Source organism: Chanos chanos, chromosome 8 (assembly GCF_902362185.1).
Source record: "Chanos chanos chromosome 8, fChaCha1.1, whole genome shotgun sequence".
Lineage (NCBI taxonomy): Eukaryota > Metazoa > Chordata > Actinopteri > Gonorynchiformes > Chanidae > Chanos > Chanos chanos.
In genome coordinates this window covers 25,945,987-25,968,309 of record NC_044502.1, presented here as the reverse complement: position 1 = coordinate 25,968,309, position 22,323 = coordinate 25,945,987, and the positions used below count along the sequence as shown (strand labels likewise).

At 43.9% G+C, this 22,323-nt stretch overlaps 1 protein-coding gene across 1 annotated transcript in view; it reads right to left on the bottom strand.

Moving 5' to 3' along the window:
• Positions 1 to 2,915: 2,915 nt before the first annotated feature.
• mink1 (misshapen-like kinase 1) overlaps positions 2,916 to 22,323 on the bottom strand; it is a 34,325-nt gene continuing 14,917 nt past the window's right edge. The window contains exons 8-31 of the mRNA XM_030783308.1: positions 21,682 to 21,760; positions 20,785 to 20,960; positions 20,568 to 20,637; positions 19,724 to 19,934; positions 17,406 to 17,513; positions 13,868 to 14,050; positions 13,287 to 13,457; positions 12,245 to 12,511; positions 11,914 to 11,993; positions 11,426 to 11,529; positions 10,204 to 10,298; positions 9,892 to 9,915; positions 7,695 to 7,843; positions 7,390 to 7,507; positions 7,178 to 7,294; positions 6,937 to 7,048; positions 6,583 to 6,738; positions 6,253 to 6,396; positions 5,416 to 5,550; positions 4,983 to 5,083; positions 4,630 to 4,779; positions 4,226 to 4,385; positions 3,515 to 3,654; positions 2,916 to 3,127 (exon numbers count right to left, since the gene is read on the bottom strand). Of these exons, the coding sequence (XP_030639168.1) occupies positions 3,044 to 3,127; positions 3,515 to 3,654; positions 4,226 to 4,385; positions 4,630 to 4,779; positions 4,983 to 5,083; positions 5,416 to 5,550; positions 6,253 to 6,396; positions 6,583 to 6,738; positions 6,937 to 7,048; positions 7,178 to 7,294; positions 7,390 to 7,507; positions 7,695 to 7,843; positions 9,892 to 9,915; positions 10,204 to 10,298; positions 11,426 to 11,529; positions 11,914 to 11,993; positions 12,245 to 12,511; positions 13,287 to 13,457; positions 13,868 to 14,050; positions 17,406 to 17,513; positions 19,724 to 19,934; positions 20,568 to 20,637; positions 20,785 to 20,960; positions 21,682 to 21,760 (3,134 nt within the window). The 3' untranslated portion in view covers positions 2,916 to 3,043. The remainder of the gene's footprint in view (positions 3,128 to 3,514; positions 3,655 to 4,225; positions 4,386 to 4,629; positions 4,780 to 4,982; positions 5,084 to 5,415; positions 5,551 to 6,252; positions 6,397 to 6,582; positions 6,739 to 6,936; positions 7,049 to 7,177; positions 7,295 to 7,389; positions 7,508 to 7,694; positions 7,844 to 9,891; positions 9,916 to 10,203; positions 10,299 to 11,425; positions 11,530 to 11,913; positions 11,994 to 12,244; positions 12,512 to 13,286; positions 13,458 to 13,867; positions 14,051 to 17,405; positions 17,514 to 19,723; positions 19,935 to 20,567; positions 20,638 to 20,784; positions 20,961 to 21,681; positions 21,761 to 22,323) is intronic.

Sequence of the window (22,323 nt, the reverse complement as noted above, 5' to 3'; positions counted from 1 at the left end):
GGGGGTTACTGGAGAACTGTATTTAAGAACCTTTCCATACGCTTACTCCCAGACACACACACACTCATACACACAAACACAAACACACACATACACACACACACAAGTACACTTTTTAACCCTGTCCAAGGCACTGAATTCATGGAAACCATGGCAGTTTAGCTGTGTTAAGTGAGGGAGTGATTGTATTTCTGTAGATATGACTGTATGTGTGTGTGGGTATGAAGTGTTTGTTGAGATGGTTTAGTGGACTATTGCCATGTCAATGCACTTGTGAATCAGTTATCATCAAAATAGACATTACTTGATGAGTTATGTAGACACCAAAAGAACCATTAAGATCAATAACAGACTGTACGAGTGTTAACATATTTGAGATGAAGAGATTTTGGGAGTGTGTTCTCAGAACTACATATATGAAATGAAATCTGTCCTTCACTTACAGTTAAACAAAAACGTTTCACTGTGTGAGTACATTCCTCTTAGCTCTCTAATCTCTATATCGCTTTTTATTTTGTCAGTCATTTCCACTGGGTCAAAGAGCCAAGTGGCCGTTGTTACAGTCGGCCTGAAATGGCACACAGTGCATTAGAAAAACACATTAGCACAGACATACTGAAACCCAGTGCGCTCAGCCTTGCTTTTAGCCAATACTACAGCTTACCAAGGCCTCCTCTAAAGACTGCCCTCTGGACCTACACCAGTCTGTCCTTTAGGCACGAGACCAAAGAAAACACATGTGCCCCATGTCAGTCTTCCCTCAGGGGCAGTGCAGACATCTAGAGTCATTCAGATATTCAGATCCTTCTTTCGGACAGAGGGGGATGAACACTGTAGTGAGATCACACACACACACACACACACACACACATACACACACACAAAGTGTGTTTTGGGAGGTGATGCAGGCTGTAGTTGAGATGGGATGGTAGAGTGGAGTGGAGCAGGATAAAGTTTTGCCCTGCAGTATTGCAAGGTCATGATGTCATACAGGCAGAACCATGGCAGCTCAGGTTACACTCCACGTAGGCTCCCAGAGCACTACACTATTGCTTTAAACACACACACACACAATAAACCTACTCTATTACTACCATAACCCTGACAAACCACATACATTCACTCAGTCACACACACACAAGCTCACACTCACACACACACTGAAACCAAGCTTACTTGCAAACACACTCACACCAAAGTCCATATCCATGTCCTCAGTTCATTAAAATCACAACTGGAAACGCTCAAACCAATGCACTAATCATTTAAAACATGATACTTGAGTTCTCAACAAAGATTTATCAAATAGAGAGAGAGAGGGGTCGAGATATTTTCACAAATTCCATCTGATCTGATGACAAATATTTCTCGGGTGCCTCAAATCTTAATCTAAAAACTGCATTTCCCATCATGCCCCATATTACTAAACATGGGAGACATGTTTGACAGCAGAAATGTCTGTCTTCGTCTTTATTGGACTATTGTACTTCCTAACATCCTGTGCTATGAACACTTCATGTGTAGATTGTCTTCTATTGCCATTGGTTCATTGGCTAATGATTAGTGAGCTCCAGACAGAGCTGTGCCTTACGCTGGAGCGTGGGCTGTTATCTGTGGATTCTGGAGCACAGTTAGTGTACACTGTAACACATTAATGCTGTCAAATATGAGACCTATGACTGTTCAAACAAGCAAAACCTTCCTTACACTGATCCCTCACTCAAATCACCTAACTAAAGAGAGAGAGAGAGAGAGAGAGAGGAAGAGAAGAGAAGAGAAGAGAAAGAGAGAAAAAGAGCTCCTTGAAAAACTTCAAAGGAGAACTGCACAAGTACAGCACATAATGCAATAGAACAGCAGAGAATCAAAGTTGGAGTAATATCAAACACATATACATACAGAGAATATCAAAATGCTTTAGATATATTAGAACTTACAACACACAAAAAGAAAAAAAAAAAGTCGCGCTGAGAAGCGGAGAGAGCAAATGCCTCTTGATGTCGGTTACTTTGACCTCGTCCATTAACGAGTTCTTTAAGACAGAGATGCCAAACATACAGTTCAGTTGTTAAAGGCCTAACTGAATTAGAGCTTTTGGCTGATGGTAAAGTTGTCTTTGTAGCATTGGAAAAATGCATCTCCCTACAGGAGGCAAGCCATCTCAAAAATACACTAAAATGATAAACATCAGATATTGGTAAACCATACTCTAATACATTTTTTTCTTTCTGAAATGAAAGCTGTAAAAATGACTTGGATTTTGGATCCTTCAAAAGGAACAGATGATGCAATACCTACTATGCTACTTACTATACAGTGGAAAATGGAAAATTACAGGTGGCGCAGTAACACTCTGAACCACTGGGGGGTGCTACTGCATCATGAGCTCTGCTCACCACAATGAGAAAATACAGTAGCCAGGCATTTAGTTGTCTCACACACACTCTAAGACTTTTTGTGAGATGTGCTATGTATGTACAGTTTGAATTCTGGATTTTCACCCATTTTCTGTGGAAATGGGCAAACAGGAATGTTCTCACAGAACCTGGCAGGCAGGAAACTGACTGATAGAAGCAATTACGTGGCAGAGGTGAATTAATACACACATCCTGAATAGCCAGGCTAGCAGAGCGTGGATAAAAGTGTGAGAGAGTGAGAGCACACACACACGCACATGCACACACACACACACACACGAACGCACACGTGCACACACACACACACACACACACACACACACACACACACACACACACAAGCATTGTGCAGGGGCTCAGAAATCTGAGAGAAGAGCACATTCATGATGAACAGTTCACCATAAAGAAACTCCCATCTGTGCGTGTGTGTGTGAGTGAGTGTGAGATATGTATGTGTGTGTTTGTGGGTGCGTGTGTGCCTGCATGTATGTATATTCATATCTGTGTGTGTGTGTTAAGATACACTGAGTGTGCGATACATAATACAGTACATATCTAGTGTGGAGTAAGTGTGTATATCTGTATGTTTACATCCGTAAGAGAGCAGTGTTTCTGTATGCTCCCTTTCACCAGTTCATTATGTAGTTCCTGTTAAGGGTCATGAAGTAGACTTGACTGCTGCCTCCAGAGCGCACTGACGCAAAGAACACCTTAGAGAGAGAGACAGAGACAGACACACACAGAGAGAGAGAGAGAGAGAGATGGAGGGAGAGAGACAGAGAGAGAGAGAGAGAGAGAGAGAGGGAGGGAGGGAGGGAGGGAGGGAGGGAGGGAAAGAGAGAGAGAGAGAGAGAGAGAGAGAGACATACATTATTTCAGACAAACATCCCACAGTTTCAGCTGAAACAACATTCCTAGCAACGTAAACTACAGAGAATCTAGCTTTGTGTGTGTGTGTGTGTGTGTGTGTGTGTGTGTGAGAGAGAGAGAGAGAGAGAGAGAGAGAGAGAGAGAAAGAACGAGAGAGAGACTGAGAGAAAGAGAGGGAGAGAGGGGCAGAAAGACAGAGAGCGAGAGGGAGAGAGAGAGAGACTAACCTTGTCATTCCTCTCACACAGGAACTTGAGTCTCTGAGCTCTCTTGTGCATGAAGACTCCATCCAGATGACCAGTCTCCACAGAGCGGATCTCTATGGCCTTCTCACCCCAGCCCATAATCTGATTAGAGCAGATATGAGCTACTCACAGACACAGAGAGAAAGAGAGAGAGGAGGAAGGAAGGGAGGGGACACAAGGAAGAAAAGCCTGTGAAAATTACAACTGATATTTGTTGACAATATGAGAATTTTATATGGAAGTGTATAAATTCATGAAAATAATGAGTATTGCAAGAAAAAAATGTTGTTCCAAGCGGAACCTGACACTCGTGGGTTTTTCCACTCTAGCTTCACTTTTTAGCATGAACAGTACAGATATTTGCAATCTTCAGGCCCCCTGCAGACTCGTCTCAAGTCAAAGACTCCAAGGAAAGAACTGTCTCTCTGACACAGGGCTCATGAGTTGTGCTGCAAAATGTGCTTCATTTTCACCACACTGTCACCATGTGGCCAACTGGGCTAAATTCAGTAATCCAAAGTGTGTGTATGTGTGTGTTTGTGTGTCCCTTCATCAATGTGTGTGTGTGTGTGTGTGAGTGTGTCTATGTGTGTATGTATGTGTGTGTGTTCGTTCATCAGTGACTCAGTGTGTGTGGGCGTGGGGTGTGTGTGTGCGTGTGTTTGTTCACCAGTGAGTGGATGTGAGACATACCGACAGAGGTGGGCATCTCTCCCCACTGTAGGACAACGTCTTTGATGATTCGGCCGTAGGTGTTGACATACACGCCTTCATCTTCATAACACAGCAACATCTCCATCCCATCAGAACTGGGCAGGAAGACGATGGCATGAGGGGTCACCTGACTCTGGATCTGTAGTACACAGAAAGACAGAGAGAGAGAGAGAGAGAGAGAGAGAGAGACAGAGAGACAGAGAGACAGAGAGAGAGAGAGAGAGAGAAAGAAGCAGAAAGAGAAAGAGAGACTATCAGTGCTCTGCTGATGATCTAGATCCAGTTTCTCTAAATCCAATTCTGGAAACCTCTTGATTTCAAGCCTGCTGTAGATGTGCTGTGCTCTGTATAGGCCTGTAAACATCTGTCAGAACTGGACTCACATGCACAGGGATGTAGATGTCATAGTTGTTCCCAGAGTCAACATCAATGGCATGAAAACCAGCACTCGACCCATAAATAACCTTCAACCTCTGACCTTCCTCCACAGTCAGGTCAACCAGCAAGGGCTTGTGCGGCAGGTCACCAAATGACTGAGAGAAATACAAAGAGAGAGAAAAACGAGAGAAAGATTGTTTGTGTGCATATTATAATACTGCCAATATTACCAGTGTCTCCACGTCAGCTTAAAAACAAAGTTACAGACAGTCAGTCAGCCAGTCAGTCAGCCAGTCAGTCAGACAGTCAGTCAGCCAGTCTTCCACTAAAAATGAGTTTCGGTCAACTTTGCCCCTACCTTGAAAGCCATGAACTTGTGATAAGGCTTTGGAGCCCAGGCATACACCTCCACTGCATTCTTTAGGGCAATCACCAGGAACTTGATTCTCTCATATTTCACTATGAAGAGAGACAATACAAATTAATCCTGATATACACATGTTCTAATAACCCAGTTTTTCAGTTCTAATAACCCAGTTTCCAATTTTGAACTTGGTAACATTCGAATATCCCTAAAGTTTAAATATTTTACATTTGCCAAGTTACACCAAGGTACAAGCTGGCTGATAATTGCCTGGGTGCTGGATTTGGTCATGTGTGGCTACTGTTTCTTGAGGCTGGCAGGTTTAGTTGAGAACCCTGCTTTGTGGGAATGGATTGCTTTTAAACAACACCGTATAGTCTGTCTGTACTGCTCTCTCCTGTGTCGGGCCTTGTGAGTGTGCACTTACCCACTTTATAATGGACGCAGCCCTCCATCTCCCCCACCGTGGTCCAGCCCTGCTTCTTCTCCACCTCAGGGTCGTTATGGAGGATTTTATTCCTCAACCAGGCCAGGTAATACACACGCACTTTATTCTTCTTACCTGACACAGGTACACAGAGTGTTTTACAGGTCCAACATGCTGGTAAATTACTGGTATATTTCATATTATTGGTGTATAGCTATATTTTGGTGTGTTATGTTCTGTTAAGCACGCTGTGTTCAAAGTTGTGTGTTTGTGGGTTGAGTCTATAGGTATCCTACTCTGATGATTAATTGGATGAGTCTGTCAGTGTGTAGTGTGAGTGTGAGGTGTGTAGTAAATGTGTTCACTTGTGTTCTGAGCACAGCCTGTTATGGATAGGTAGTGTCTTAGGTAGTGTCTTGTGTGTTTTAGGTGATAAAATTTTGTATCTAGTGTGCACTCTTCACTATGTTGAGTGTGTCCTCAGACATTGATCAGGAAGGCTGTGTGTGTTAAGTGCGTTTTAAATGTGCTAAGCTGTGTTGAGTTTATCCTGATATAGTGATAAGCATGCTGGTGTGTTAACTGTGTTGAGTTGTGCTAAGTTGTGTTGAGTGTAACCTGATATTGTGATGAAAAAGCTGGGTGTGTTGAATTGTGTTAAGTGTAACCTGATAAAGTAATGAAAAGATCAGGTGTGTTGAGTTGTGTTGAGTGTAACCTGATAAGGTGGTAAAAAGGCTGAGCGTGTTAACTGTGTAGAGTTGAGCTATATTGTGTTGAGTGTAACCCGATATAGTGATAAGAAGGCTGGGTGTGTCGAGTTTTGTTTAGTCTAACCTGATATGGTGATGAGCAGGTTGAGGCCCTCCAGGACATCCATCTGTTGAAAGCGGCGTGAATTGATGAGGGGATAAACTTTGCCCTGGCCACTCCGATCTAGCAGCTTCAGCCCGTTCTCTGTGCCAACCAACAGGTTCACACCTGACAAACACACACACACACACACACACACACATACATACATGCACACACACACACACACACACACACGTGCGCGCGCGCGCGCGAGCGCACAAACATACAGCATGGAGTTAGAGAGCAAAACTCACACGCACAGTGTACACACAGCACACACTCATCCACTGTAAGGCAGGGTACACGTCTCACCCCAGAGTGCTGCACACAGGATCTCGGAGTTGAAACGCTTCTTGTACTTGCGGATCTCAGGTGTGTCGCTGTGTGGCCGAGTGTTGGCTGGATTCACATTTACCATGGATCCCTTCCTCACCTCCAACTTCAACTGGTCAAAACGAGAACCCACACCTACCATGAGAGAGAGAGAGAGAGAGAGAGAGAGAGAGAGAGAGAATGTCAATTCTTCATTGTGAAGCAATTGTGAATAATACTCACATAGTACTCTGAGGTTTAGCGCTCTCCTTTCATATTTCTCTCCTGTTCTCTTTCACTGTCCCTGAATCAGTCCAGACCTACAGTGGATCAGTCATATAAAAGATAACTCACCTCCCACAGACATGTTTTCTCCTGTTCCTCCCTGCGGTTGGTACATTCCAAGGTCCACAAAAGTAGTGAAGGAGGACTTTCCCGAAGCTTTGACCAATCCCCTGGACTGATACTACAATAAAATAAACCCAAAACATAAATGACCTAAATCAATAAACACAAAATGAATAAGAAATAAATGAGATTCTAAATAATAATAATAAAATAATAATAATAAAAAAAAAAGACTAATCAAACTCACATCATAGGTGGAGTCTTTCCCAGGGGAGGAGTGGGATGCGGAGTCAGTGGGGGAGTGGGAGGGCTGAACCACATCAGGCAGGTTGGTGTATCCATTATGATTACGCTTTTCTGGTGTCTACACACACACACACACATGCGCAGGTTGATGTAATCACATACATTGTTGTAACCACTTTAAAATCTAATCGCCACACATGGAGAGTAGCTTACCCTCTGTACCAGCATTGTCTGGTCCACATAACCAGCTCGCTCTTCATCTCCCCCTTCTCCCTCCTCTTCCTCATGAACCACCATAGTGTTGACTGAGTCAGAATCAGCATCCCGAGGACTAATACACACACACACACACACACACACACACACAGGAGGAGAGGTTACACAGTATACCCTCCTACACCACTTAATTCTCTTTTTCATTCCCTCTGTTTTAATTTCAATTTCTTTAGTGAGCTCTGTTCCTTTCCATCACTGTTTCAATCCTATTTTATTCATTCTTTCTTTCTCTCCCCTCTTACCGGTCTGTGGGGCTCTCTTCCTCTGCTCCCTCTCCACTCTCACTCTCCTCGCTACTTTCACTGCTGTCTGAGGAAGACGAGTAGTCGTTCGCCTTTGCAGGAGGCCGTGGCTGCTCCTCCACACGCTCTTTGGAGTACAACCCATGGTCCTGAGACGCACGCACAGAGGGGGGAAAATCACAGAAATGGTTTGAGAGAGCGTTATGACTTGGACCTGTGACACTCGCCAGCCGGGTACTGCACAGTAATAATGGTTTCAAGCTCTAATACAAATTTCAAATTGGTTGTCACTGGTGGGTTTTCTCAGTGACTCGTGTTATTTGAGTCATTAGAACGATTCATCCACTAATTGATTAACTTATGCGTTTAGTAATTTTCTGACGAGTGTGAAATTTGAATCACCTGCCGGCCGTACTTCGTTTAGCTCCGATCTACTATAAAATATCTTTACCAGCAAAAACGGTCGATGTTAACTTAGAACGCCTATTCGACTGCAATGTTACTTTGCAAAGCATGTTATGTTGCAATACACGGTTCTTATTCTTACTGTACATGTTCATATAGGCCTATATATACTGTACGACCAGCTGTGGCGATACTACGACCTATATACTCATCTAAACATTACTGGCGACTCATACTCATTGAGCTAATGATGCACGGTTAAAGTTATCATTTAGGACTGTCTGTTTATGTTATTGTCATTATTAATGTGCAAGATTACAACACTGGCTACACTAGTCTGAAATGACTTTCCAGTGTGTTATCTAAAGATAGCAATAAACGCGTCTACACGACTGTTAAACGTATTCGCGTATTCCAGAAATGGTGGGAAGTGTCATGTGCGACTCTCCAAATGACAGTTAGTCGTTAAAACTAGTTGGTTGTACTTCACAAGAAGTTTAACGTCTCACTGAAAATAACAAAATGGTCGTAGTTTCATCACTTCTGTTGACACTAAACCGCTGCTGAACTCCCTTTAATAAAACAGGACTGAGCTGGAAAATGCGTTCTGAAAGTGTCAGCAATTTTTAGTTCACAAAATGTTAAGACGAAGGACACAAGAACCTATATGACTTGAAACTTCTTGCCAAGCAGAATTCTTAAGACTTGGTTAATAAGGGTCCTTGAAGGAAACTGAGTGAAATCAAGCTTTGATGCTTTCTCTTTTGTAGTTTGCATAGTAGCCTAATGAAAGATCCAAGTGTTAACTATTGACTTTGACCTTGGTTTGAAGCAACCATTGCTAAGCTAGTCTCCCTTTAAAGCACAGAAAAGCTAGTCTTCAGTTTGAGACGGAAACACTGCAGTATTCTGTTCTCTATTTGTCCCATGTGCGTAAATAGGCTTCAGCTAATGCAACAGCTAAAACTGTCATTACCAGGTACCACGTTGTTTATAAATTATGACTGCTCACTTACAATACTGAATGGTTTTAAGTTTGTATATTAGAGTGATCTCTTGGTTCTTCCTGACCTTCATCACCTCTGCTTTTTTAGCAAAATGATATGGCAGTCCCCTAGACTTTGAATAGCCAGGAAGCTTCCATCATATGTTTAGGATTCAGATAGACATTCTTAAGCCTATACTAAAAACTTGTTCTGTTAAGAGGTAAATATGCTAAAGCTTAGCCCAGATAACCCTGTTGGCCAAGAGAACAGAGCTGGATCTGGGCTACTTTTAAGTCTTTCCTTATGTCTGAACACATCTGTTCTCACCCAAAATTCGTTCGGTCCCTCATTTCACCTGTCTTGTGTCCTTATACCCAAAAATTTGCAGACTGCTATAACTTTATACTTTAACTGAGAGCAAGTCAGAAGAGGATGGGCTCCCCCATTTCCTCCTATCTCAACCAAGGGGAACTTTTTTCTTCCCACTGTCACACTGGGCTTGCTTAGTACAGGTCTCAGGTCCAGTATCCTGTAAAACTGCTTTGTGATGTTGTCTGTGATAAAAATGTGCTGCACAGATTAAATAGAATTTATCTTGATTTGGGGCTCAATAAAATATTCTCTAATCTGTTTAATGTTATTCAGATACCAAGCAGATGTTGATCATACAGTCATCATTTTTCGATGCATTAGGATTAAAAACAAAACTCAGCATGCTACACATAGATCATCATCATTATCACTATCACCACCACCAACAGCATAATATATCATTCAGACACAAACACACACACGCAGGTACTGACCTCTCCTATAGCCCTCTTATAACTCTGTATCAGGCAGGAAGGACAGAGGGAAAGAGAGAGAGAGAGAGAGAGAAAGAGATGGTAAAAGAAAGTTTGTGCACCAAAATATCACCAGTAAGTAACAAAGGGGTGTGAAAATGTAGAGGAAGAGAAGGGGAAGAAAATGTTAGTCTGTGTTTTGTTTGAAAATAAGCCGTTCATTGTTAGATACACAGCAGTGTTTTTACATGTCTCCAGAGACCCTGTTCCTTAATGTGTGTGTTTGTTTGTTTGTTTGTGCATGTGTGTATGTGTGTGTGTTTTGAAACTCACTGCAGGTCGGCTAGGCCTAGATGATGTACGTGACTCTCCAGGTTTGTGTCGTCCATCATGGGAGAGAACAGGAGAGGAGTCCATCTTGGATGTGCCTGAAACCAAGATGGTAGATTAAAGTTGTGTTTCACTGTCGCCAAACACTTACAAACACTGTAAAAACACTTACAGGCATAAACACCTCAAAGCTGTGTTTCACAGTTATCTTTCCTTGACCATACAAACACACTTTGAAACATACACTACAAACCCATGTTCATAAATCAGTATATAACTGAAAGAAGTTATGAAAAATAACAGAATAACTGATATCATACAATATAACAGAGAGTTTAATTAGATAATTAGAAAGAGAATTTTTGCATCTAAAAACACACACAAACAAGGACACATGAGGGCGGGCACACATGGCCCCTGCAGGATTTCATCTTAGGGTACGCACAGAAACCTGACCACACGCAGGCACGTGCATGCATGCACACACACACACCCATCGAGAGAGTGAGCTGAGAGAGAGAAATGCCACTGACTGATTAATGAATAATTAAATCTTTCCTATCTATTTGAAGCGTACTCTCCTTTGCCGCATTGAATTGTTTGAGCACTTTCTCACTGTCTATTTTCATTTAAGGATGAATGTTCATAAGGGCAAGTCCGGTGAGTCAGTCATCGTGTTGCCTAAATAAGTCTTTAGACACCTCAGAGTGCTAAATGAGTGTTTGGCAGAGGCCATGGACACTGGCATAGTTAGCAGGACTTTCAGCACACAGTGAATGTCGGTAGAAATCTGCCACGCTCTAACGTGAACTAGCTACAATGGGAGAGTAATTGGTGATCATTTGGGGGGAAAGTGGCACATTTGAAAAGATACAATTAAAGACTCTGGGCATCAGCTAACCTATCAGATTTCCCTTATATGCGTGTTTGCACAACAAGACGCAAAGGTTTAATGAAACCAACCTCCTTTATGATTGTTCCTATGGTAGCACTGACAACAGACCAGACATTGATCACATAGCCTAACTGAAGTGTTTAGCCGGAGGAGAAACATGAAGTGGACTTGCCCGTGATCTGTGAATATCGGTAAACACTCAGAGATGGTCACCCTGTCATTCCCTGCTCACAAATCAGGAATCTCATGGTACGCACTGTGCGTGCAGCCGTTCAACTGCTGGCACCTGTGTGTGCACGCACACACACACACACACACACACACACTTACTGAGGATGCGGTGTCGTTCCAGGGATCCTGTCTGAGGCAGATTGGACATGATGCTCATGCTGTCTCCTCTTTCCCAGCGGTCATTGCGGCTCAGGTCAGGATTACTGACACACAGGAAGCACTGTTAGGTTTATATACTGACCAATTATGCATTGGAACCTAGATCACACTGAGCAATAACAGGCAAGAAGCAAGAATTCTCTGACCAATCAGTGTGATTCTGTTTAAAAACTAACCAATCGCAAACACTGACCAAAATGAGCTAACTCTAAATCCATTTAATTACACCTGTCCTAATCCAGTACTAATACACAGGATTCAAGCTCAACAAACAAATCTAATATTAAATCTCCTATTTCTATCTGAAACTGTATTTCTGACTAGATCTGTATTAGAAATGGAATGCTCTTGTGAATTGTGGTTGCTGAGTTTGGACTGGGTTTGGTGGCTAAGCTGATGTGTGTGGCAGACAGAGGACAACTCCTTACCTGGCCCTGACAGGGTGTCGCACACCTGATGACAGGTTTGTGTTCAAGGCTGTAGCAATGGAGGCTGTTCTCTGAGGAATCTGAGTGAGACAGAGTCAGTGAGAGAGAGAGAGAAACAGAGAGAGAGACAGAAACGGAGAAAGAGAGACAGAGATGTTGAAAATTATGCACAATGTGCATAATAAAATACATATCTCAGTGTACAGACGTGACAGAGAAATGTTTCATTCATTTTATAATTGGATCATCTCTATATAAGCCGATTCATGGCAAAAGAAAGCTCATTCATCAAGTCCATATTTTGAGCTAAGTAAGCATGTAAATATCTCACTTTGGGCGGCTGCTCAAACTCCGGTGGGCGGATCCAGGGCCCACGGTCATCTCTCATTGGCCGTTGTTGTGGGGCAGGGATTTCGGAGGTGGGGTCTGAGTTTTGACGGACGAGCTCTCGGGGGTGGAGTGGGCGGGGCGTGGGGGTAGGGGAGGGGTCCTGAGTGGGGAAGGCAGACATGGTCTTAGTGGGCTGGTCACAGAGAGACTGGGAGCGAGGCACTGGGGCAGCGTAAGGCTTTAGAGGAACCAGGTGAGCCATCTGGAACTGGTGGGGGCAAAGGGGGGGAGTAGCAGCCACGGAGTCCACAGGAAGTGGAAATATTAAAACAGGAGAGAAGAGAAGTGAAAAGAAGAGGAGAGAAGAGAAGAGAAGAGAAGAGAAGAGAAGAGAAGAGAAGACAGGAGAGGAGAAGAGAAGAGAAGAGAGTAGTGAGGAAGAGAATAAGTAGAGTATGAATGAGAAGAATGCAAGTGAAAGTGGTGAGTCAGAGAGAATGTATATGTGTGTGTGTGTGTATGTGGAGAGGAGGTCAGGGAAGAGGGTGAAGGGGTAGTTTATGTACAAGGTGAAGAGTTTATGGATCATAAAACAGTGTGTTATGATTGAGATGGGAAAATAAGAGGGGGTAGATTTAGGGCAGAGGTAGGTCCACATTTTAGGGTTCAGGAGATTTTCCCCCACAGAGATGGAAGTGGAAAGCCGTGAGCATCCAAACCCAGGAGCGGGAGGAAAAAGGAGAGAGAGAAAAGAAGGAGGAGAGAGTCAGTAAGAGCTGCAGTATATCAGAGAGGAAGTGAAAGTGTAGCAAGAAAGGCTGGCAGGCAGGCTGAGAATTACATTCACAGATTTTCAGTTTTATTGTTCCTTCAATTACGTTTTCTTCATATTCTAAACTATATTGTCTTTCTTTGTGTTTTACATGTTCTATATACTCATAAACAGGCAAATAAAGGCACATACGCATGCTACACATACACATACACTCTTTCTTCCTCTCACAAACACACAGACACACACACACACACACACATACACATACCTTGCCCTGTCCGCCCTGTGGTTCTACAGGGCGCTGCATGGGTGGAGTCTGTGCAGCCAAGGCTACTCCCGATTGGTTGATAGAGTCAGAGCGTGATTGGATGTTAGTGTCAGACACTGTGGTACAAATTTTGGGGGAACCTTGTCTGTTAAGTTTACTGCGCTCCTCCACCTGAGAAAGAGGGAGAGGCAGAGAGAGAGGGATGGTGAGGCAGTGAGAAATATGGAGGGAAACAATAAAGAATGAAATAGAATGAGAGAGAGAGAGAGAGTGAATGAGAGAGAGAGAGACATGTTAGATAAAGCACTGAAAAACTGCAGCAAAGCTGTCTCAGACTATCAGCAGCTAAAAATCTTTTACAGTCATACGCAAAAAAAAGACTCCTTGTGTCACAATGTGCATGTGTGTGTGTGTCTGTGAGAGAGAGAGAGAGGGAGAGGGGGAGAGAGAGAGGGAGAGAGAGTGAGAGAAAGAGAGAAAGAGGAAGAGAGAAAAAGAGAGGGGGAGAGTGAGAGAGCCAGAGTTCTCTGGTTTCTGGGCTCTTTGCGTGTCTGGGTTTTGAAGCTGACTCAGTACTGTACCTCTCTGGCCCAGGCAGGCTTGTTGTTAGCCTCCAGGTTCTTGCTGTAGTGGTAAAGTTGGGGTTTCTTGTCCTGTTGCTGCTGCTGCTGTTGGAGGGAGACCAGGTAGGCATGCTCCTGTTGGAGCTGTCTCTGCAAACGCTCCGACTGCCGCTGCTCCTCCAACTGCTTCCGCTTGTACTCCTACACCCAAAACAACAAACATTAACATCTGTGATATACTCCATCACACAAACACACGAAACAACACAACACGCATAAACACCTGTAAAACACTTATACCCCCCAACACAAACACACAAAACACAACAAAACCCAATCAAAATGTATAACACACTTATATTCCTCAACACAAACACACAAAACAACACAAAACACATAAACATTTGTAATAAACTTGTACTCCCCAACACAATCACACAAAACAACACAACACAACACACATAAACATTGCAGTATTTCTATACATTTAATGTATACATCATGCATTTGTTCAGACCCAGCCTGCACACAAACACATGCATTTCCATAGTATACACAAAGACCCAATACAGAGCATAATATGTTTCTATGGCGTCTACTGGACACACATTACATGAGCCATACACACACGCGCACAAGAACACACCTGAAAACAAACAAACACCCTCATGCACAGACCAGCAGTGCCAAATTCAATGAGGCTCATTTTAACACCAGAGAATGAGAACTAAAGGAAAAGTCTCCTTTTTTGCCCTGGGAAACCATGGTTCAGTTGAGTTTATTACTTTAGCTCCAAATATTCCATTGTTTCTTATAAGTTGAACAGGCATCTTACTGCAATTCAACAAATTACATGGCCTCAGTGGAACATTTCTGAACTCACACAACTATTTTAGGCACTCAAGAATGTTTTCGAAAAACAGAACATTCTGTTCATATGTTCTAGGGTTCCGAATAGTCTAGAACATTCTCCTCTCAATAATCAAGATGTTATGAAATTCATCAAAATAGCAACAGACTCAAAGTTCTGCCACAGCCTGAAGAGAGGGGAGGAAAGGAGAGAGAAAAAGGGAAGGAAAGGAAAGAGTGAGCGAGGGGGTGCAGGAGAAGGACACTGTTACCATGAGCAATGCCTGTTCCTGTAGCAGTTGCTGCTGAAGAATCTCTAACTGTCTCTGTTCCTCCTCTAGCTTATGTCTTATGAACTCCTGAGAGAGAGAGAAAAAAAGAGAGAAATGGAGACGAAAGGAGAGAAAACACAGGAAAAGAAAGACTAGATAAGTGTTGGCTAAGAGGCAGGAGTGAAAGGAGATACAGGTAACTGTCTAAAATAAACACAAAGCATATTCATCTGTGAGAGAAAGCCCATACCCTCTGACCATGATGTCAATGCGCTGGTTTTAAGATTTGACACCAAAAAGTCGAGTAACTCTGAACCATTTGATGGAAAATATAATAAATCTCAATCTATTTTTCATCAAGGATGGACCATCAGGAACTTCCTGAAGACCAGTGTTATGGTCATGCGGCAGTGCACAAATCCCATATTCCATCCAAAAACGCAGAAAAAAGAGCAGTGGAAAAATGTCATATGGTCAGATGAGTCATCCCTCACCCTGGTCTGGACGATCAGTCAAGGGTATATGTGGGTTACACCAAAAGACACCTGTGGGTTGGAGTACTTGTTTCCCACAGTGAAGGGCTCAGACAGTTCTGCTGTGGTGTGTGGGGCACCTTGGACAGGTTTTGTTCCACTCTGCCCTTCAGTGGAGAACAGGGTAAATGCCAGAAAACAGAGCCTATGCAAGTCTTCTCCTTTATTCTGTAGTGACATGCTGTTTTCCTCCACAAGGATGACACTGTCTCTGCTAGGGATAGAAAGTTTCCAGAATACGGATCGTTCCCACTTTCCAGGATTTCTAAGATTTCCCCCAGAGATGATCTTTATAAGCTTAACTGTGGATTAATAAACATATAAACTGAAAAGCATCAGTAATATCATTTTGACTAGGTTTTATTTCCCTGTTAAAAAATTCCAATATGTGTGCAAGACACATCTTCTGGATGCGCTGGGACATATCATCAGTGATATGACTTGGGGTCCTCGGGTGTTTCTGGTTTCCCCACATCAGACACCCTCGCCCAGGCAACCCAGCCAGGGTTGATAAATATATATATATATATATATGTACACACACACACACATACACACAGAGGTAGAGAGCATCAGTGATAGACCATGCCCAGAACATCAGTGGTGGTCGCTGAATGGTTCTGATGAGCATAAAAAGGACGTAAACCACACCAGTCACCAGATCTCAAACCCACACTGCTGGGAGAGTCTGGGTCCGCACCCAAGATGCCGTTTTCTACCGCCATCAACAAACCACTGCATATAAATTTCTCAGAGAAGAATGGAGTTAACACCACTCTAAGGGAGGTACAGACACATGTAGAATCAGGAACACGGTGTGCTGAGGCTGTTCTGGTTGCCGGTGGAGGCTAAAATCTTTGCTAAAATCTTTGTGTTTCCTTTACTTTGGCAGTTCCTTGTCGGCGCAGCATAGTGCAGAGTAAACACCTTTTCAGAGCCCCGTATTTGCGTGGGGATGTCTCAGGGAACACAACGCTGTGGAGGGTTCTGGTAAAAGTGGTACGATCTGATAAGAACGCAACACAATGACCATGGACACATGATTAAAGGGAGGTTTTGTGTTCTGTGGTTGGGTGTGGCTTTGGTCAGTTTGTGTGCGGTGGTGTTGTGTTCTGTGGTTGGGTGTGGCTTTGGTCAGTTTGTGTGCGGTAGTGTTGTGTTCTGTGGTTAGGTGTGGCTTTGGTCACTTTGCATGGGGTGGTGTTATGTTCTGTGGTTAGGTGTGGCTTTGGTCAGTTTGTGTGGGGTGGTGTTGTGTTCTGTGGTTGGGTGTGGCTTTGGTCAGTTTGTGTGCGGTAGTGTTGTGTTCTGTGGTTAGGTGTGGCTTTGGTCAGTTTGTGTGCGGTAGTGTTGTGTTCTGTGGTTAGGTGTGGCTTTGGTCACTTTGTGTGGGGTGGTGTTGTGTTCTGTGGTTGGGTGTGGCTTTGGTCAGTTTGTGTGCGGTAGTGTTGTGTTCTGTGGTTGGGTGTGGCTTTGGTTAGTTTGTGTGCGGTGGTGTTGTGTTCTGTGGTTAGGTGTGGCTTTGGTCAGTTTGCGTGGGGTGGTGTTGTGTTCTGTGGTTGGGTGTGGCTTTAGTCAGTTTGTGTGCGGTGGGGTTGTGTTCTGTGGTTAGGTGTGGCTTTGGTCAGTTTGCTGAAGCCGATGCAGTACTGTTTTTTGGGGGGTGGTTATGTTTCTGACAATCTGAATTCCACTGAATGTGAAGCACCAGAGGCAAAACACTCAACCCACAGAAAAATCCAGCTACACACACACACACACACACATTCAGAACTGCGTTGAGAAATCCGCTGCCATGGCAACCACTTTCACAGACATTCCAGGGCCAGAGTGGCTGCATGGCAGGCCCACGCTTGGCCCTTATTGGTTAGCTGTAGTGTTGTCGGTGTTCTGATTGGTTACCTGTTCCCTCTCAGCCATTCTCCTGTCCTCCTCTCTCCTCATGTCGTCAAGTCGGCGGTGAGGACCTTTCTCCTGCTGCCTCACCATCTCACGCTCTTTTCTCTGTTGCTGAGAGATAGAGATAGAGAGAGAAGGAGAGCAAGAGAGAGAGAGAGAGAGCAGGAGAGAGAGAGAGCAGGAGAGGGAGAGAGGCAAAAGAAAAAAGAGAATGAGTCATTTTAATACATCTGGCTGAAATAATGAATGCTGTGCTCAAGTCTTATAGTGATTCTGAAAAGCGAGATTAGTGATTAGAGAATAAGGAACACAGCAGAGGAGGTGTGCAGACAGAGTCAATGAAAGAGAGAGAGAGAGAGACAGAGAGAGAGAGAGAGAGAGAGAGAGGTGGGGGGGCAGGTGCTGGCAGTGGTGAGTCAGTATTGCAGCACTGGCAGACTCACTCTCTGTACTCTGACTGGTTCCACTGACCGTGTTTCTCTTGGGTTCAAACTCTAACACACCAGCAAGTCACTGACTTACTCCTAACCGGATCACACACACTGCCTTTATTACACAGTCAAAATCAAATCATTCGTATCAGCGTAAGAAATCAAAATCACTCCTGTCGAGAGCTCGAGAACCTCTTATCTGTCCAATCAGCAGGACACGATAACACACGCCAAACGTGGGTTTCACAAAAAACTCCCGCACAAAACCATAACCTCCACAAAAGTTCCAGCCCCCCCCCCCCCCCCCCCAAAAAAAAAGCAGAGGGTAAAAATCATGTAAGTGACTGTCTTAACCAAAGGTCCAAACTGATGGACGTTGGTGGCGGTCTGTGATGACGACACACAGCGGTTGATTTAACCATGTCAGAGTGTAGTCCGGTGCTTTCTATCAGAAGTAAATGTGCTGAGGAGAGCTTTTTGCCTCTCCATTAAAGCTCTGCTCCTCAGACATGGACTCTCTGTTCTACAAAGACATGATAAATAAAACTAGCTAATGACACTCATTACATTACAGACGCTTGTCTCTTCCTTTTGTTAGGGCCAATTAATGCCCTGCAGTCTTCTACAAGCAATCGTGCTGCTATTGTTTTGGGGTTTTTTCCATCTTCTCTCTCCTTCTCTCTCTCTCTCTGTACCCCCCCCCCCCCCTCTTTAATCTCTTCCTCCACTGCACAAATAACCAACTCTCGATTTTGTAGATATCAGCCGCTGAACAGAACAGGGAAATCAGGACAAAAACATCCTCTTTCTCAAAACCACAACTCAAGGCATAAGCTGTTCTCAGTCTTCCTTCTATAGATCCATACTAATTATAATCATTGTGTCATTAAGGTACAATAGTACCATATGATTTTGGACAATGCTATGAGTACAAGGGTATATTATTATGTTGTAAGTACCGTGCAAGTTTTACTATGCTAAAGTTAGTACCAGCATAAACAGACAAACTAGTATTCATGTAGGTCTTGCCGTGTAGGTCATGGTACTATCAAGGACCTGTCCAGTGATTCTCAACTCCAGTCCTGGGGGCCCACTGTACTGCACGTCTTGTTTTAACTCTGGACAAACACACCTGATTCCACTGGTCAATTAAACATCAAGCCCTTGATTAGCTCAGTTAACTGTGATAATGAAGAGTTAAAACAAAGACGTGCAGGACAGTGGGCCCCCAGGATTGGAGATGGTAAAAATCAAAAACAAAACATCAGAAAGGCAAAATGTCAATTTATTTTATTGTTATTTTTTATTTATTTTATTGTTATTTTCTGATTTTCTTCAAAGTTTTTTGCAACGCTGATTGTCTAGAGCTGGGATATTAATTTGCTCTATGGAAAAGGTGTTTGTGTGTGTGTGTGTTAGACAGCTGCATTGTTTTGATGTTCTAGGCAATGCTAAACTGTTCATAAACAAAGCTAATGAGTGATAAGTTGTTGGGGTACATGTGTAAACAGTGCGAGAGTGTATGTCATTGTCCCACAGCACGGTGTGTGTGTATGTGTGTGTATTAATGTGTATGTGTATGTGTATATGTGTATGTGTGTGTGTGTGTGTGTGTGTGGGTGTATGTGTGTGTGTGTTGCGGATGAGTGATAAGCTGTTTGGGTACATGTGTAAACAGTATGAGAGTGTATGTCATTGTCCCACAGCACGGTGTGTGTCTGTGTGTGTGTGTGTATGTGTATGTGCATGTGTGTATGTGTATATGTGTATGTGTATGTGTGTGACTGTGAGTTGTGTACCACTTACGTGCTGTGTGCTTAAGGGACTGTACTGTGTGTGGGTGTGTGTATGTGTTTGTGTATACATATACTGTATGGTGGGCAGTAGTACCTCCTCCAGACGGCGGCGCTGTTCCTTCTGCTCTTCGATGCGTTTCTGTCGGTCGTGAAGCAGCTGGCGTTTGTGTTCCTCAGGGTCACGGCGCTGTGCTGCCAGCTGAGCCTGCTGTCTTTTCAGGGCCTCCGATCGCTCCTTATTCTCCTGCTGCAGGCGCAGGAAATCACGCCGCAGTGTCGACTCACCAGGCACGTTCAGGATAGAGCTACACAGACAAAGACAAAGACATGAGGGCTGAGATAATAATAGATTTGTTCAGCAGAGCTAACATATGAATTTCAATGATGTTAGCTAGTGTAAGATTGGGTTGAGTGGTGTAGAGCTGAGTTTTGTTGGGTTGAGTGGTGTGAGGTTGTGTAGAGTTGGGGTGAGTGGTGCAGAGTTGGGGTGAGTGGTGCAGAGTTGGGTTGAGTGGTGCAGAGTTGGGGTGAGTGGTGCAGAGTTGGGTTGAGTGGTGTTGAGTTGGTTGGAGTGGTGTGAAGTCGGTAGAGTTGGGGTGAGTGGTTTAAGGTTTTGCTGAGTTGGGTTGAGTGGTGTGAGGTTGTGTTGAGTTGGGGTGAGTGGTGTGAGGTTGTGTTGAGTGGTATAGGGCAGTACAGGGCTGGGCTGAGTGCTGTAGAGTTGGGTTAAGTGGTGTGAGTTGGTTGGAGTGGTGTGAGGTTGTGTTTAGTTGGGTTAAGTGGTGTGAGCTGGGCTGAATTCTCTAAGATACTGCTGAATCAGGTTGTGTTGTGTAGCGTGGCATTGGGTGGTGTAAAGCAGGATTAGGGTGGTGCTGAGTTGTGTAGCTGAACTGAGTTATATATTTATGGTTCTGTTGTGGTCTCTTCTCTGTTACCTGGACTCCCTTTCATCTCCTCTGTTCTCATCTTCCTCATCACTACCACTGTATTCATATTCAGTCTCCTCTGAGAGAGAGAGAGAGAGAGAGAGAGATGGAGGGAGGGAGGGAGAGAGGAAGGGAGGGAGGGAGAAGATGTTATGTTATGAGATCATTACAATATGACATACAACCCAACAGACTGAATCTGTCCCAAGCGGCCGGTACTGCCCACCTTTCTCTCCTCTCTTCTTGCGTGTGCGGTCAATGTGGTCTTTGAGCTGGATACGGACCTGTCTCTCTGTGGGCTGGTCTCTAATGAAAGAGTGCTTAAGCAGTTGTTCTGTAGACGGTCGATTGGGGTACGTCTTAACCAGACAACCCTCTATAAACTCGATAAACTTTTTAGACCTGAGAGATGAGGTGGAAGAGACAGAATCAGAAACAAAAGTCATGAGGTGGCAAATATCAAATTCACACAGTATAAGAATTCTACACTACACTGCGTGAACTTGAGGCACTGCTAATAGAAAGTACACTAATCCAGTGTGGGACAACACTCCTCATCTGGCTGCTATTTCAGCAGAGCAGCCAGTGACGGGCTGGGGTGTGACTGGACAGAGGTGCCGCCCTTTGATTAGGCTAAGCTCAGATACAGTGTCTCTCATTCTGGGAACAAGGCGACTGATACGTAATACAAACCAAAATGAGACATAAGACTGAGTAAAACGAAGGTAAAAATACAGTGAGAAATACCACATAAGAGAGGTTTTCTTATGGAATCTCAAACCTAAATAGCACAGCCACTCTCAGCTAGTCTCCACCAACAGACTCCACTGAGTCTGTGCTGTGGACACAGAAGCAGGGAATTGTGGGAAAGCCTTCCTCTATCACCGTTACCGCTTCACTAAACGGAGGCATGTAATTAGCCTATAAATACACCATATACACAACCATTCACTCCCTCACACACACACACACATATAATAGAACTGCGCACTAAATAGAGGACAAAGAGAAGAGAAGAGAAGAGAAGAGAAGAGAAGAGAGGGGAGGGGAGGAGTGGAATACAGAGAGAGAAAAGACTATGGGCTTAAAATAAAAGTGAAAGACTGGAATAGAAAATTCTCACCATTTTTTGGACTTGAGTTTGGGAGGGGGATTCCTGGGAATGAGGAAGAGCGCCCGCATCGGATGCATGTCACACAGAGCTGAAGAGAGAGAGAAGAGACAGATTTCCCCTCTTTCATATATCCTCAACTCTCTTATCCTCCCATACACCTACACATGCACATGCACATACACATACACATACACAAACACATGTACACACCACACACACATTCACATACACACACAAACGAAACACACTTTAGTCTGGAGTGTTTTCCCCACACAAACATTCTATGGCTTACGTCATTGTTGCCTAATGCCAAACTTCTATAAGTGGATTCAACATTGAGACTTAAAAAATACATTCCTATCTTCATGACTAACCCACAGGCAGAGGGACCAGACACTTAAGTTTAAAACACGTCTAAAGGGAGAAGTCATAGTGCCACACTGTCTTTCTCAGAACCATGGAACATTCTGTGTGCTGTTTACACAGCCAGGCACCTTTTCCTGTTTGGGACAGCGAGCTGAAACATACACCCCACATCCGACCCCACCCTTCTCGTGGAGAAGTTGTGTAGTAACACATTGAGTGACTGGCCACAGCTGTTACAGATGCATAAGGGGGGGGGGGGGGTATGCAGAGACAGAGAGATAGAGA